Source organism: Artemia franciscana, chromosome 8, assembly GCF_032884065.1.
Source record: "Artemia franciscana chromosome 8, ASM3288406v1, whole genome shotgun sequence".
NCBI lineage: Eukaryota > Metazoa > Arthropoda > Branchiopoda > Anostraca > Artemiidae > Artemia > Artemia franciscana.
Genome location: NC_088870.1, coordinates 18191030 through 18203749, shown reverse-complemented (window position 1 = coordinate 18203749; position 12720 = coordinate 18191030). Strand labels below are relative to the sequence as shown.

At 34.7% G+C, this 12720-nt stretch overlaps 1 protein-coding gene across 4 annotated transcripts in view; it reads right to left on the bottom strand.

Moving 5' to 3' along the window:
- LOC136030081 (actin-related protein 8-like) overlaps window positions 1–12720 on the bottom strand; it is a 43566-nt gene that overhangs the window by 4190 nt on the left and 26656 nt on the right. For all 4 annotated transcript variants that reach the window (XM_065708732.1, XM_065708734.1, XM_065708735.1 and 1 more), the window contains 3 exons: window positions 10710–10784; window positions 7071–7220; window positions 3858–4023 (listed from right to left, as the gene is read on the bottom strand). In XM_065708732.1, the coding sequence (XP_065564804.1) occupies window positions 3858–4023; window positions 7071–7220; window positions 10710–10784 (391 nt within the window). The remainder of the gene's footprint in view (window positions 1–3857; window positions 4024–7070; window positions 7221–10709; window positions 10785–12720) is intronic.

The following is a 12720-nucleotide window of genomic DNA, read 5'->3' as shown; positions in this document are numbered from 1 at the left end:
CTATTTATTTATATACATTTCTTCCCGTTGATAAAGCTTCCCAGAAGTGGAGCTGAAATATTCTGCTTCTTGCTATCAATTTTGTATCAGAGAGGTGTTTTTAGTTAATCACTATCTTAAAAGATTTTATCCTTTTTTAATAGATTTTTGTTTCAAAGGCACTAACATTAATAATAATTAATTACTTGTTATCGTTTGCGTCCTATAACTCAGATAATAAAAAGATTTGATCAATTCTTGATATTACTACAAGTACAGAAAAAAGTAAAATATTAACACATTTAGGCAATCATGAACATCTTTAGTTATGAGTCATTTTAGAATGAAGGTAATAATGGATAAAGTTTCTCGCAAAAGTGATGCGAAGCTCCTCCTTTAACAATAATCAATAAAAGTCATGCATATCATGGGTGCCACCATGAGATGGCAAGAAGAATTTTGCCATCCCTGAGGAACAAAATATTTAACAAATGTATCAAATAGAAAAATGAGAAATATTTCCATTAAAATCCTGGGTGAAACAAAACTCCTTGTAGTACCTGCTCCATCCCCCCAAGAAAAGTTCATTTCGGTGCTGTTAGTGCATGTAAGTAGGTAGTCAGTGCTTAAGAGTAAGATGTTGAAGATGAATAAAACTAATAAGATGTGTGATTTCCGTTTACTTAGTTGATTTTTTTTTTTTACTCACATCTAATAATTATGCGCATGCCTAATTGCTTGAATATCCAAATGCTATTGTATAGACTATAATGCCAAATGTATAGAATGTAACAGACTATTAAATTCAAGGATCATTATAAATTTTAAAAAAGAACGAGTAAAGCGCAACTCAGCAAAGATATTACGAAATTATATTTAGATTTTGGACGTATAATAGCCAAATTGGCTTCAGAAAATATACCTAAGAGCAGATGTTAAATTTTTACATCTAATTCTGACATTTTACCGATTACAGAATAATGAATCATTCGCTGCCGGTTCGTACAAGTCCCTTAGAGATAATACCTCTTCTTTTCGCTCGTAAGTTCAACGTCAAATTTCAGGTGGGATATTAAACTGGCATATTGAATATAGTAAAATTCACATAATTTTGGAATGGTATATACCCTGTTAAACTAGAAACCAAACAGTTTGAACGAAAAGATAAGACATAATAGGAAAAAATTCTGCCCAAAACATTTACTTTACTGATTCCGTTTGATGTCTTAGTTACATTCACCTTAAAATACATTATATATAAGAATAGATATAGGAATGTTGGGTATTTGTGCCAACACCCTACCTAAATTTGTTTCCAATTAAAGATATGTTTTGTCGTGTTTCGTTTAAAATACGGCAAAAACAGAAACAGTATACCATAAGCACATGGATAGCTAACATGTGCAAACCAAGACAAAAAGGAAAAGAACAAGTTTTAACGTCATCACTTGTTAAATAACCTCTAAGGAGAGGTTAATTAAACTTAATTTAACAAATTTTATCATCAGATGGAAGATGTACCTTGTCTTATCTTCACTTTGGTTTTAAATGTTTTTTTTTTATCAACTATGCAATCGCTAAATAACAGAAGCAATCGTCGAATAACAAAAGTGATTTTTATTGTCGTTGTACTAAATACGAATGAATAATGGCCCCTAATCTATTTCTTTTGGTACTTGTATGATATAGCCCCGGCCTAATACTCTTCATCTAAGTAGAAGTTCTCTTTCTCTTGCACACTTTTTAATCCAAAAGACTTTAAGAGAGACAATTATCACATTAAGGCTCTTGAAAGTACCAAGAACATTGAAATAAAAGCATTTTTTGCCCCATGGACCACTCTTGTGTCAGTTCATACCTGAAAACAGTGATTTTTCTGAAATTTTTCAGTTTAGATGGCACGTTTTGTCAGTGTTGCCACGTTTTTACCCACGTTTTTTAAATAAAAGTAAGATTGACAACACTTCTTGTCAGTATAAGTTCAAAAATTGACAATATTTTAATTAGTTAACAATCTAGACAACTTAACCTTCAAGAAACGCGACACCTTCTTAAGCTGTTTGGTGCCATCTATTTTTAGCCTTTTTTCCTGATTTCATACAAGTTTCTTTCTTTTTTATTTGGCACCTCGCACTACCAAAAACTACATTAATACAAAAATGTATTAATATATTTTAATGTATAATTAAATGTATTAAATTAAAAATTGGATTGTCAATTTTTCTAATTTTTAAGTTATAGATGGTTGTGTAAATTCCCACTTAGCTAGTTCAAACAATCAGATTTCATTTTCACTGTCCTTGGTATTTTAAGTGGTGGTATTGTATAAAACAAATTATATCTAATGTGCTTTGGCGGGGAACTGGTTCCAAAGAAAATAGGAAGAGATTAGTTGCGAATTTGCGACGTTGTAACAAGAGCGTAATATGAAACTACCTCTTTGGCAATTTTACTTTTATTAAATTCAAACTAAGACGATAATTTTTCACTAAGCTTTACTGTTCAATAAAGGAGTCAATCGAAAATTTAAGAATTTTCTGTAAACTTTAGAACAAAAACTTCCATCGAGAAACGGGCCCCTATAAGCAATTTTTTAATACAAAAAATGATGTTAAATATGGTTGCTTATCATAAAGAAAATACCGTTTTTAGCTGTTATTTTTAACGATCATTAAGCAAATAGCAGCTAAAGGAAAGCAATTGGAGACAAATATTAGCATAGTTCCAGGCTTAGAAAAGCGACTGGAGATTAGAGTAGTTCCAAGCTAAACCGCAGCAAACAGATAAGACAAAATTTAATACGAAAAGTTGCTTTGGCAACTATTAAAACCGAATTGACGAAATTGAGATTGACGAAATCTGGGGAAGGTAAACAGGAAGGGTGTGCGAAAGCACAGGATGGTTGGCCCCCAGCCCCCCATTGCACTTCCTGGCTGAAGGGCCAGGAAACGGAGATCAGCACCGCCGGTAGGGACTGTAAAGTCTAATGTCGTATTCTTTACCTTACCTAGACAACCTAACCTTTGAGAAACGGGACACCTTCTTAAGCTGTTTGGTGCCATCTATTTTTAGCCTTTTTTTCCTGATTTCATACGAGTTTCTTTCTTTTTTATTTGGCACCTCTCATTACCAAAAACTACATTAATGCATATGGAGGTCTATTAAATTAAAAATTGAATTACCAATTTTTTCTAATTTTTAAGTTATAGATGGTTGTGCAAATTCCCACTTAGCTAGTTCAAACAATCAGATTTCATTTTCACTGTCCTTGGTATTTTAAGTGGTGGCATTGTATAAAACAAATTATATCTAATGTGCTTTGGTGGGGAGCTGGTTCCAAAGAAAATAGGAAGTGATTAGTTGCGAATTTACGACATTGTAACAAGAGCGTAATATGAAACTACCTCTTTGGTAATTTTACATTTATGAAATTCAAATTAAGAAGATAATTTTTTCACTAAGCTTTACCGTTCAATAAAGGAGTCAATCGAAAATTTAAGAATTTTCTGTAAAACTTTAGAACAAAAACTTCCATCGAGAAACGGACCGCTAAAAGGAATTTTTTAATACAAAAAAAAAGAATGTTCAATATGGTTGCTTATCATAAAGGAAGTACTGTTTTTAGCCGTTATTTTCAACGATCATTAAGCAAATAGCAGCTAAAGGAAAGCAATTGGAGAAAAATATTAGCATAGTTCCAGGCTTAGAAAAGCGACTGGAGATTAGAGTAGTTCCAAGCTAAACCGCAGCAAACAGATAAGACCAAATTTAATATGAAAAGTTGCTTTGGCAACTATTAAAACCAAATTGACAAAATTGAGATATAAAAGGAACCTGCTATTATCATGAAATTTGACCTTGGAAGATACTTGACTTACATAAGGTCTCTGAAGCTCGTTCAATGCTTTGCAGCACAGCAGCATCCAATGCCAGCAGGATATCGGACTGAAAGTCTGAACCGCTAGCAAAATCATCCATGTCCCCACCAACCTCTTCTTCTTCGGCCATGTCCTCACCAGCTTCTGCTTCTTTTTTCCCTCGTCTCTAGAAAATAATTTTCATTCGAGAATATCCTACCAAATAAAAAAGGCAAAAGTTTTAAACACGTCGAGCGTTTTTTTTTTCTTTTTTCATGAGACATTTCCAACATGTGCGGATAGCGTCATAAAATCTTTTTGTCATTTATTGATTAACGACACTTCGTGGCTATAAAAGTCTTCGTGTCGGCCCTGCAGCAGCTAGAATCCAACCCTGGGCTATTAATATCCAGGCAAAAATCAATCCACTGACCCACAACAGGACTAAGATTTTTTTTTCTGGAATCAAAAGATTCCAGTTTAAGTCGATGTTGTGCATATGCTATTCGAGATAAGAGCGTAGAATTTTACACACTTCTTAGTATTGGTTATTTAATCCTTAGCAGAGTTTGTTTTGTTTGAAATGCCGACGCAATTTTTGGGAAATTTGTGGCAGAAAACGAAGTTGGAAATGAATTTCGTCACAGAAACAACAAACAAGTGATAATGAACAATATCTTTAAATCGTTTTGCGAAAAAAAAAATCTTGGCACGAAAAAAAATTGACCTAGTTCTCAATGAAAACTTAACATGTATAACCCAAAACAAAAAAGAAGACAATCAAATTGTAAGGTTATTACTAGTTGAATGAGCTACTCTAAGGATAGAATTAAAAAATAAACCTAACAAATTTTGTCACCGGAATTCTAGTGCTATTGACAGGTAAATTGGTAGACTTTGGTGGGAAGAGTGTCTGGAAAGCATACATTGAGAGCCACTGGAGATTCGCAGTTACTGGACAAAAAAAAGCACAATGAAAGTTTTTCACCTCAATGCTTTTGTGGTTTGAATTCTTATTCTACAGTTTTAGCTTTATGCCAGTCCAGAATATTTTAAAGGGTTTTCTTTGCCGTCCAACCGTTTGCTACAATGTTAGCTAACAGGTATTTATTTTGACGGCGGAAACACAATTGTTAACTAACAGAAATAATTCTCAAACAAGTATCCGATTTGTTAAAGATATTCTCTAACAATGTTAGCTAACAGTTTTTAGTTGCACGGCAGAAACACTATTTTTGGGAAAATTGTTAGCTAACAGTTCCTCATTTGGACGATGGAAAAAAAACCTTAAGTTTGGCTTTCAAATCAAAACCTATGGAAACACATTATTTTACAATAGGCTCTAGTTTTAACGGCCAAAGAAGTTATCACATGACAAAGTACTATCCCTTAGGACGAAAGGTATAACCATTAATGAAATTTTTTAAATAAAGTTGAATTTTGTCACCGGATTCCTAGTGCTATTGACAGGTAAATTGGTGGGCTTGGGGGGAAAAGTGCTTTGAAAGCATATATTCAGAGACTGGAGATTCACAGTTACTGCACAAAGAAAAACACAATGAAACTTTTTATTAATCACTCATACTATGGATGCCGAAACTACAGCTCATGGGTATTGATTCGCCTCTGGATGATAGACGTTCAACTTGAAAGGAGCAACCGGATGAATTAACTCTTGAATCTTGTAGCCTTTCATGAAAAATATTTCAAACGCAATTTCAAATACTCCTCGTAAATTACTATTTCTGTTCGTATTTCAAAAATCCCCTAGAATATATATACAGACTAAAAATATCGTTTTTCACTGCGGAATGCACGGTTTAGCCAATAGGTACGCACAAGAAAAGAGGTGAAGAATACAGTAAAAGACTTCACAGTCCCTACCAGCGATGCTGATCTCCATTTCATGGCGCATTAGTCAGGAAGGGCAACGGAAGGTTGGGGACCAGTTCGTTATCCGTCCCTCTTGCTTTCCAATATTAAAAACATGTCACAAAATATCAACTATCTGGGTTTCTGGTTAAAAATATACTAGTTCTTAGCCGTTCTAATACACTCTCAATTTGATCTCTTTCGAAATAATTTTTTCTAACTTAAAGCAAGATTTTTTCTATGTAAGGTGCGTAATATAATTCTACATCCATCCACGAACTGATAAAAGAGTTTTTTTGCACTTTAATATGGATATAACAGGAACCAAACTCTACTGCCGTCACTGACAGTAAGGAGTCATTTAGTAGCCCTAAAAAAATACAAAATTAGATTAGTTTTCTTTTATTAAAACCTAGATGTCAATTAAGGTTCTGGTTTATTCAGACCAATGACCAAACCGGAAACTCCACAAACCAAGTAGATTATTTGTTTTTAAACTATTTTTTTTCTGGATTTATAAAAAGGTTTGGACTAGGTTGATATAAATGAGATAAAACATATATACAACTAAAGTTTATATGTGTGTCTACAGTGCCCATTTAGCAAAATTGATTCTTTTCATCTTCGACCCGATCTACAGCACAATTAAAAAAATTGAGATAAAAAAACAAACATAACTATTATTTTCATCAAATTTCTATAATTCTGCTGGGTAACATTAAGCAGCACTAGAAACGAACTAGAGCTTCTCTTGTCACTCTTTGCGTCCATCCGGGAGTCAACAGACATGGGAGGACATCAGGCCTGAACTTACCAATAGGCCCGGGCCTAAGCACGCGCAATACCAGGAGGTGCAGTAAATTATCGCTGAGTGAATTTTGTTTTAACAAAAGCTTGACTAATGGGTAATTTATCGTGTTACTGTCAGGTGTACTCTGTCGCCACGCTGCCTATTCACAGAAAAGTGATGTTAGAACAAAATAAGAATTTCGTGGCCACTTATAAACTGTCAAATTTCTTCTAATAATGGCAGCTGAGAGTTCAGTATCACCTCTCCATTTCATTACTTTTGGCTCATCAGTTGCGTTCTATTCAGTGCTTCCATTATCCCCAAATTTTCGGAGAATTCACAAAATCTCACAAAAACGGAGCGGCAAAAACGCTTGAGCCTAGGAGCGTCAGAACTTGGAATCGGGTCCTAGAGGGCGTAAAACATCATTATCACCCGATATTCGCGTCGGATAATATAGACCAAAAATTAGATCTTCAAACTTTGAGTTTTCTATCCTTGTTTAATACGGCTTACTGAATAAAAGAAAATGCATTAATCTGTCAAATGGAGCAGTATTACGATGAGCTTACCCCTGTTTCTCTGATATAGAGCATATCATGAGGGTCCTCTGCCTGATGCTGATAGCGAGGTTGTCCTTTTGTTTCACAATGTCTCTCAGTGAGCGAAAATAATGACGGAAAAAATAATCCAAGAGGAGCAATAATGCATTCGTCGGCCAACTAAAAAAGAAAAACTTCGTTATTTTTCATCATCCTAATGTCCAGGGTTGCCATTTGGACACTATTATAGTCAATATTTCCTTTTTTTAACTTTCAATTTTAGTTCCAGACACGTTTAAACTTATATATTTTAATTTTAATATTAGTTAAAGGCAGGTTTCAATAATGATCTAAGCATTCGTATTGGGGCAAGCGCCATTATTTTCCTCCTCTTAATGTCCAGGAGAGCCTCCTGGACAAATCAGCTTCAATCTGTTTATTTTAATGTTAGCTTAAGGGAGATTTTAGATCTTAGCATTTCTCTTGCCATCAGCAGGATTTCTAAATATCCAATCTCCTCTTCTAAATGCCATCTCCTCTTCTGAATATCCAAAGTTGCCACTTGGACACTACTGCAGCCTGCATCTCTTTTTTTAATTTTAATTTTAACTCTGTACGCATTCAAGTTTAGATATGTTTGTTTGTATTTAAGGCAGGGTTCAAGGAGGATCTAAGCACTCCAACTGGGACGAGCAGGATCAAACCAGTTGATTACATAACTTATCTTGGTCACCCCATGGGCCCATAACAAAGCTCACCCAGCAACTCCTATTGGTACACATCGTGCGTCAAGTCAGTCTATCTGATACAACCTTTGTCACGAATAAGCTACATTTCAACTAATGTTTTCTTTCAGAACTTTTAAACTTCCAACCTACTAAAGGATACTATACAAAGATAGGACCTTCATTAAAGACATTGAAATCAATTCACGACCAATCTTATTAACCGATCAATAATCCCAGAGCGAAGCTTGGTCTTCTGGCATACAAACTGTTACCGTAATTTTTCTGGTGTACTCCGTAGCAGTTAATGTGAAGCAATTAAGAATTCAAGACTCGCTCCACAGCTATCAAACGGGAATATATTTGTCTAAAAGCTTGGAATCGACAGATTCATTGACAAACAAATTGCGTTTTGAAACTCCTCCTACTTACGATCAAGGCTTTCAACCTTTAGTGGTCTCTACTTTCAATCAGCAGATGATTTACGAAAAAATCGAGAAGGCTGGGAGGGGGAGACGAATCTTCACAAATTGTGATAATTCTAGATCGTTTCTTCTCACTAGAAAGCGGTAAAATGCCAAATTTCTCCCCAAAAATATAGTCCCGTCCCTCGACAGAAATATAGTCGCATCACTCAACAGAGTGAGTGTCGTAGTTATCGAGGCATTAGTCTGGTTTCTATAGGTAGCAATCACTTAGTAATATGATATTTTTTTAGACTGATTGATGCTGTAGACAAAGTTTTAAGAGAAGAACAGTGCGGTTTTAGGAAAGGTAGAGGATGTGTCGACCGAATTTTCACTCTTAGGTGAATAATTGAGAAGTGCCTTAGTTGTCAAACACCTTTGGTTCTCAGTTTTACATATTATGAGCAAGTGTTCGATTTTGTTGACAGAAGAGCTTTAGCAAAGGTCTTATACGGTATACCAGACAAATACATTAAAGTGATTACTATGTACGACAATAATATAGCTACGGTTAAGGTACGAAATGAAGTTAGCAGCTGATCAGGAGTTAAGCAGGGTTGTGTTCTATCCCCCTTTATATGGATCATTTTGATGGACTTTGTCTTAAGGAGCACAAGAAAGGCAATGGGAGGCGACGGAATCAAATGGGGTGGAAAAACTCTCCTGGACTTAGATTATGCTGATGATTAAAGCATCATCGATGAAAGTGTGACCAAAGTGAATGAACTTTTACAGGTTTTGCGACTTCAGGGTGCTAGAATAGGTTTTAAAATTAATGTTAAGAAGACTAAGTTACTAAGGCTAGGAATAAGCAAGGATAAAAAGGCAACGCAGGGTAACAAAAAATTGATCAGGTAGGCAGATTCACTTACCTTGGTAGTATTATTAGTAAATACGGTGGGAGCTGTGAAGATATTAAAATTAGAATAGCCAAGGCTCAGGGTGTTTTTTTCACAGTTAAAAAAAAGTTTGGAAGAATAGCAAGATAAGTCTGCAAACCAAGATTACAATATTGGAAGGTAGAGTTATGACAGTGACCAAATATGGCTCTGAAGCATGGGCGCTCCGAAAAGCGGATGAAGATTTACTAGGTGTCTTCCAGAGAAATTGCCTACGGATTGTTCTGGGTACCCGGCTGACTGACAGTATTTCAAACAGTAGGCTTTACGTAAAATGTTGTTCAATCCCGCTTTAATGAAATGTTTTTCAATCCCGCGTCTATAATGAAAGAAAGGTTGAGAGGGCTAGGGCACGTTCTGCGGATGAAGGATGACAGATTGCCGAAAATTACATTTTTGGCCAACAGTCTAGGGCTAAACAGAAAGCAGTTCGTCCTCGTCTGGGTTGGGAGGATGTCATAAGGGAAGAATTAAAGGAAATGGGAACTGCCAGGGACGGTGCAAAGAGGGAGGCGTATCTAAAATCCATCAGTTAAATGGAATTATTCGCAGATCTAAGGATCCATATGTCTGGTTTTTAGGTATTTTTAGGTATTTTTTGAAATACTTTTCCCGGAATCAGTTTTGAAAGGTCATTTTCACTACTTAATCCAATCTTCTGTTTCTTGTAGTCAAATAATATGGGCTTCAAGTTTTCCTTCCCTTTTAAAACCACTTTCTAAGGTTTAAAATAAACCTCATTCAGGAAATTAATCACTCAGGAGTTGTTACTTCACTTAATTTTGAATCACTATATACTCTTCAAGGGTATGTTTTCCTTTTTCTTAGTTTCATGGTGACCTCCCTCAGGTCCTTAAGTCTTAATCCTTAAGTCTCAGATCAAAGTAATTACCATCTCCGTAACAAAAATCACATTAGAATTCTTTTCGCTCCCTCTGTTGGGTAGAATTTTAATCCTGTGTAGGCGAGCTGTACGGAATGCCTGAATCAGCTCAAATGTGCCATTGGTTTAGCTTATTCCAAAAATTGTTAAAAACTTTGGCTTCAGATATTTTTTTTTTGTAGGATTGATTGGAGTCTACTTAATCTTCTTTTTCTTTTACTGACTGATGTTAAAGTCTATAGAACTTATTTTTTTTTCTCTCTCTCTTGAGTTCAGTGCATAAATGACTCTTATGTTTCCCTCTTCTTTACTAGCCTAGGAGCCATTTTGGGGATTTGTACCATAAATTGATGATACATTTAATTAATTATGAATAAATCTTACCGAACCCACATGTTGATTCATTCAAAAGAAGATTAAAGAGGTAATGAATATACAGATGGAACTAGGTAAAGGACTACTGCCATACCTAGAATTTTAGGTGTTCAATTCCATGCATAATACTACAACCCCTGACGCCCGTCCAACCCCTAGGGAAGAGAGAGAGGCAAAAAATTACCGATACATTTTTTTGTCAAAACTAGGCTACAATTTTGTTCGAAGGGGAGGGGTCCTTCAGATGAATCTCAGAGACGAGCTCATATCACTGTTTTCTTCAATATGTTCATAGATAAATAAAATAAGTTATTTGGTACCTTAAACCTGTATCGTCGACACATAGATTCTGGACGGTCAACCGTAACTGATACGTCTCTTATGCCACTAATATCCTGTAAAAATAAGGCCCCTAATTAAAATTTTGTAAAAACTGATATCAATAGCATAAGACATTGCTGATTATAACTGGGCATAGTAATGTAAATCACTGACTCCCCAAACAGTCCCTGACGGCACTCCTGATACCTCTCCCCGCCTCTCCAAATGTGCTGGCAATATTTTTCAGCAATAAGAGGGAAGCCATTATCCCACAGCACCAATATTCAGGTATAATCCAAGCAAAGATGTCTTTTTCTGATTTTTTAGGCTTGTAGTTTCAGATGGGTAACTTAGAACCTGATGAATTTTATATATTAGGCATCACCGTAGAAAACCAATTCTTCTAATGTATGAATTTTTATAAAAACTCCTAATTTAGGAGTTTTGGTGATTATTAAGCCAAGTCGTTCCTTTTACTTCCAGCAAGAAACATTTCTTTCCGAAAGCATAGAGTACCTTGCCCTATTATTATAAGCCAAAAGTTCAGAATTCAGTTCCTTGAAGGTTCAAAATTTCTTTAAAATGTATTTGCGAAGCGAAACCCACTTAAAAGTTATTTTTACATAAAAATAAATGTTTAGCTAGCTTTAAAGTATGCATTAAATCTAGATAGCCGAAGTTGCAATAAGAAAATTTCAATATTATGCTCCGGGGATTAGGTATTCTTAGACGAGGTATTTTAGATTAAGTTTTGTTTAATTTTTTTTTAAGATCTAATATCTATTTAGTCGCGGCTGAATCCAGGGAGGAGATGGGGGTACCAGGTCTGAGTCCCCCAAGTATTTCTTGGATTCGCAAATCCGTCGTAAAATAACGGTAAAACGAAAAAATAGTATCTCACAAAAATTTTTCTTACGACCTCTAAATAAAACTCAAAATTGCAGGATAAAAAAAAAAAAAAAAAAAAAAAAAAAAAAAAAAAAAAAAAAACCTTATTTGAGACCGTTAGACAAAGTCTTTACATAACTTTACAAAACATCTTAGGACAGAAGTGGCAGTGCCCCTATGTTTTAAAACAGAACCTTTTGTATTTTCCTTTAAAAATAAAAAAAATCCCCCCCACTCATGCCTATTTGTAATGGCGTGAGTATTTTCTGAATTTGTGCATACTTTAAATTAGAAGATTTTGTGTCAAACACACTGTACAATGCGCTCCTTACACAAAGAGTTTGAATTCCTTAATGGAGTTAGGAATTTTATTGACAAAGAGTTTATGGCCACCCATAGGGAGAAAATTTTCGCCCAAAATCTTAAGAACCTAGTCATTTTTCAAGCAAAAGTTTTAATTTTAAACTGGTGCCTATCTGTCTGTCAGCTTAAATGGAGCTCCATATGAAAGCAATAACATGGCTCGAAGAAACGACAACGTTTTTGAACAACTTTCGAATAGTCTTCTTGACTACAAAAGTCATCTTCATCTTAGGCAGTTTACCCCGAACTGTTTGAAACTCCATGATTGAAAAAAGACACATACAGAACAATCATTGCAGGTTTTTTTTTTAATTCAATTTAGTTGTGAAAGTCAACTGTTTTATTGTCAGTATAAAAATCGGTACTAGTGACTTAGTGTCCTACAATGTTCAACCGACTTCCGGCTTCATATATTAAGACGTCAATCCCTATCAGCAGAAGCATATAATAGAAACACATCAAACAAATTATAAATTTCATTGCAAAATTTAATTGTGTAGGTTTATTAAAGCGATACAAAATAAATAAATAAGATAATTAAGTAAAAACAATTAAAAAATAAATATAAAATAAAAGAAAATAAAAAAAATAAATCAAAATTGGAATAAACTGCAAAATTGACAATTTGCATATTCTTAGTATTCCTTTTAAAGTTTTGATATTTTCAAGAAACAAGTACACTGCTACGACCACCACCTTCAAACATCATAATTCCTGAGACGTCATAAAACAAAAATCCTTAATAGTCTCAAAATAACC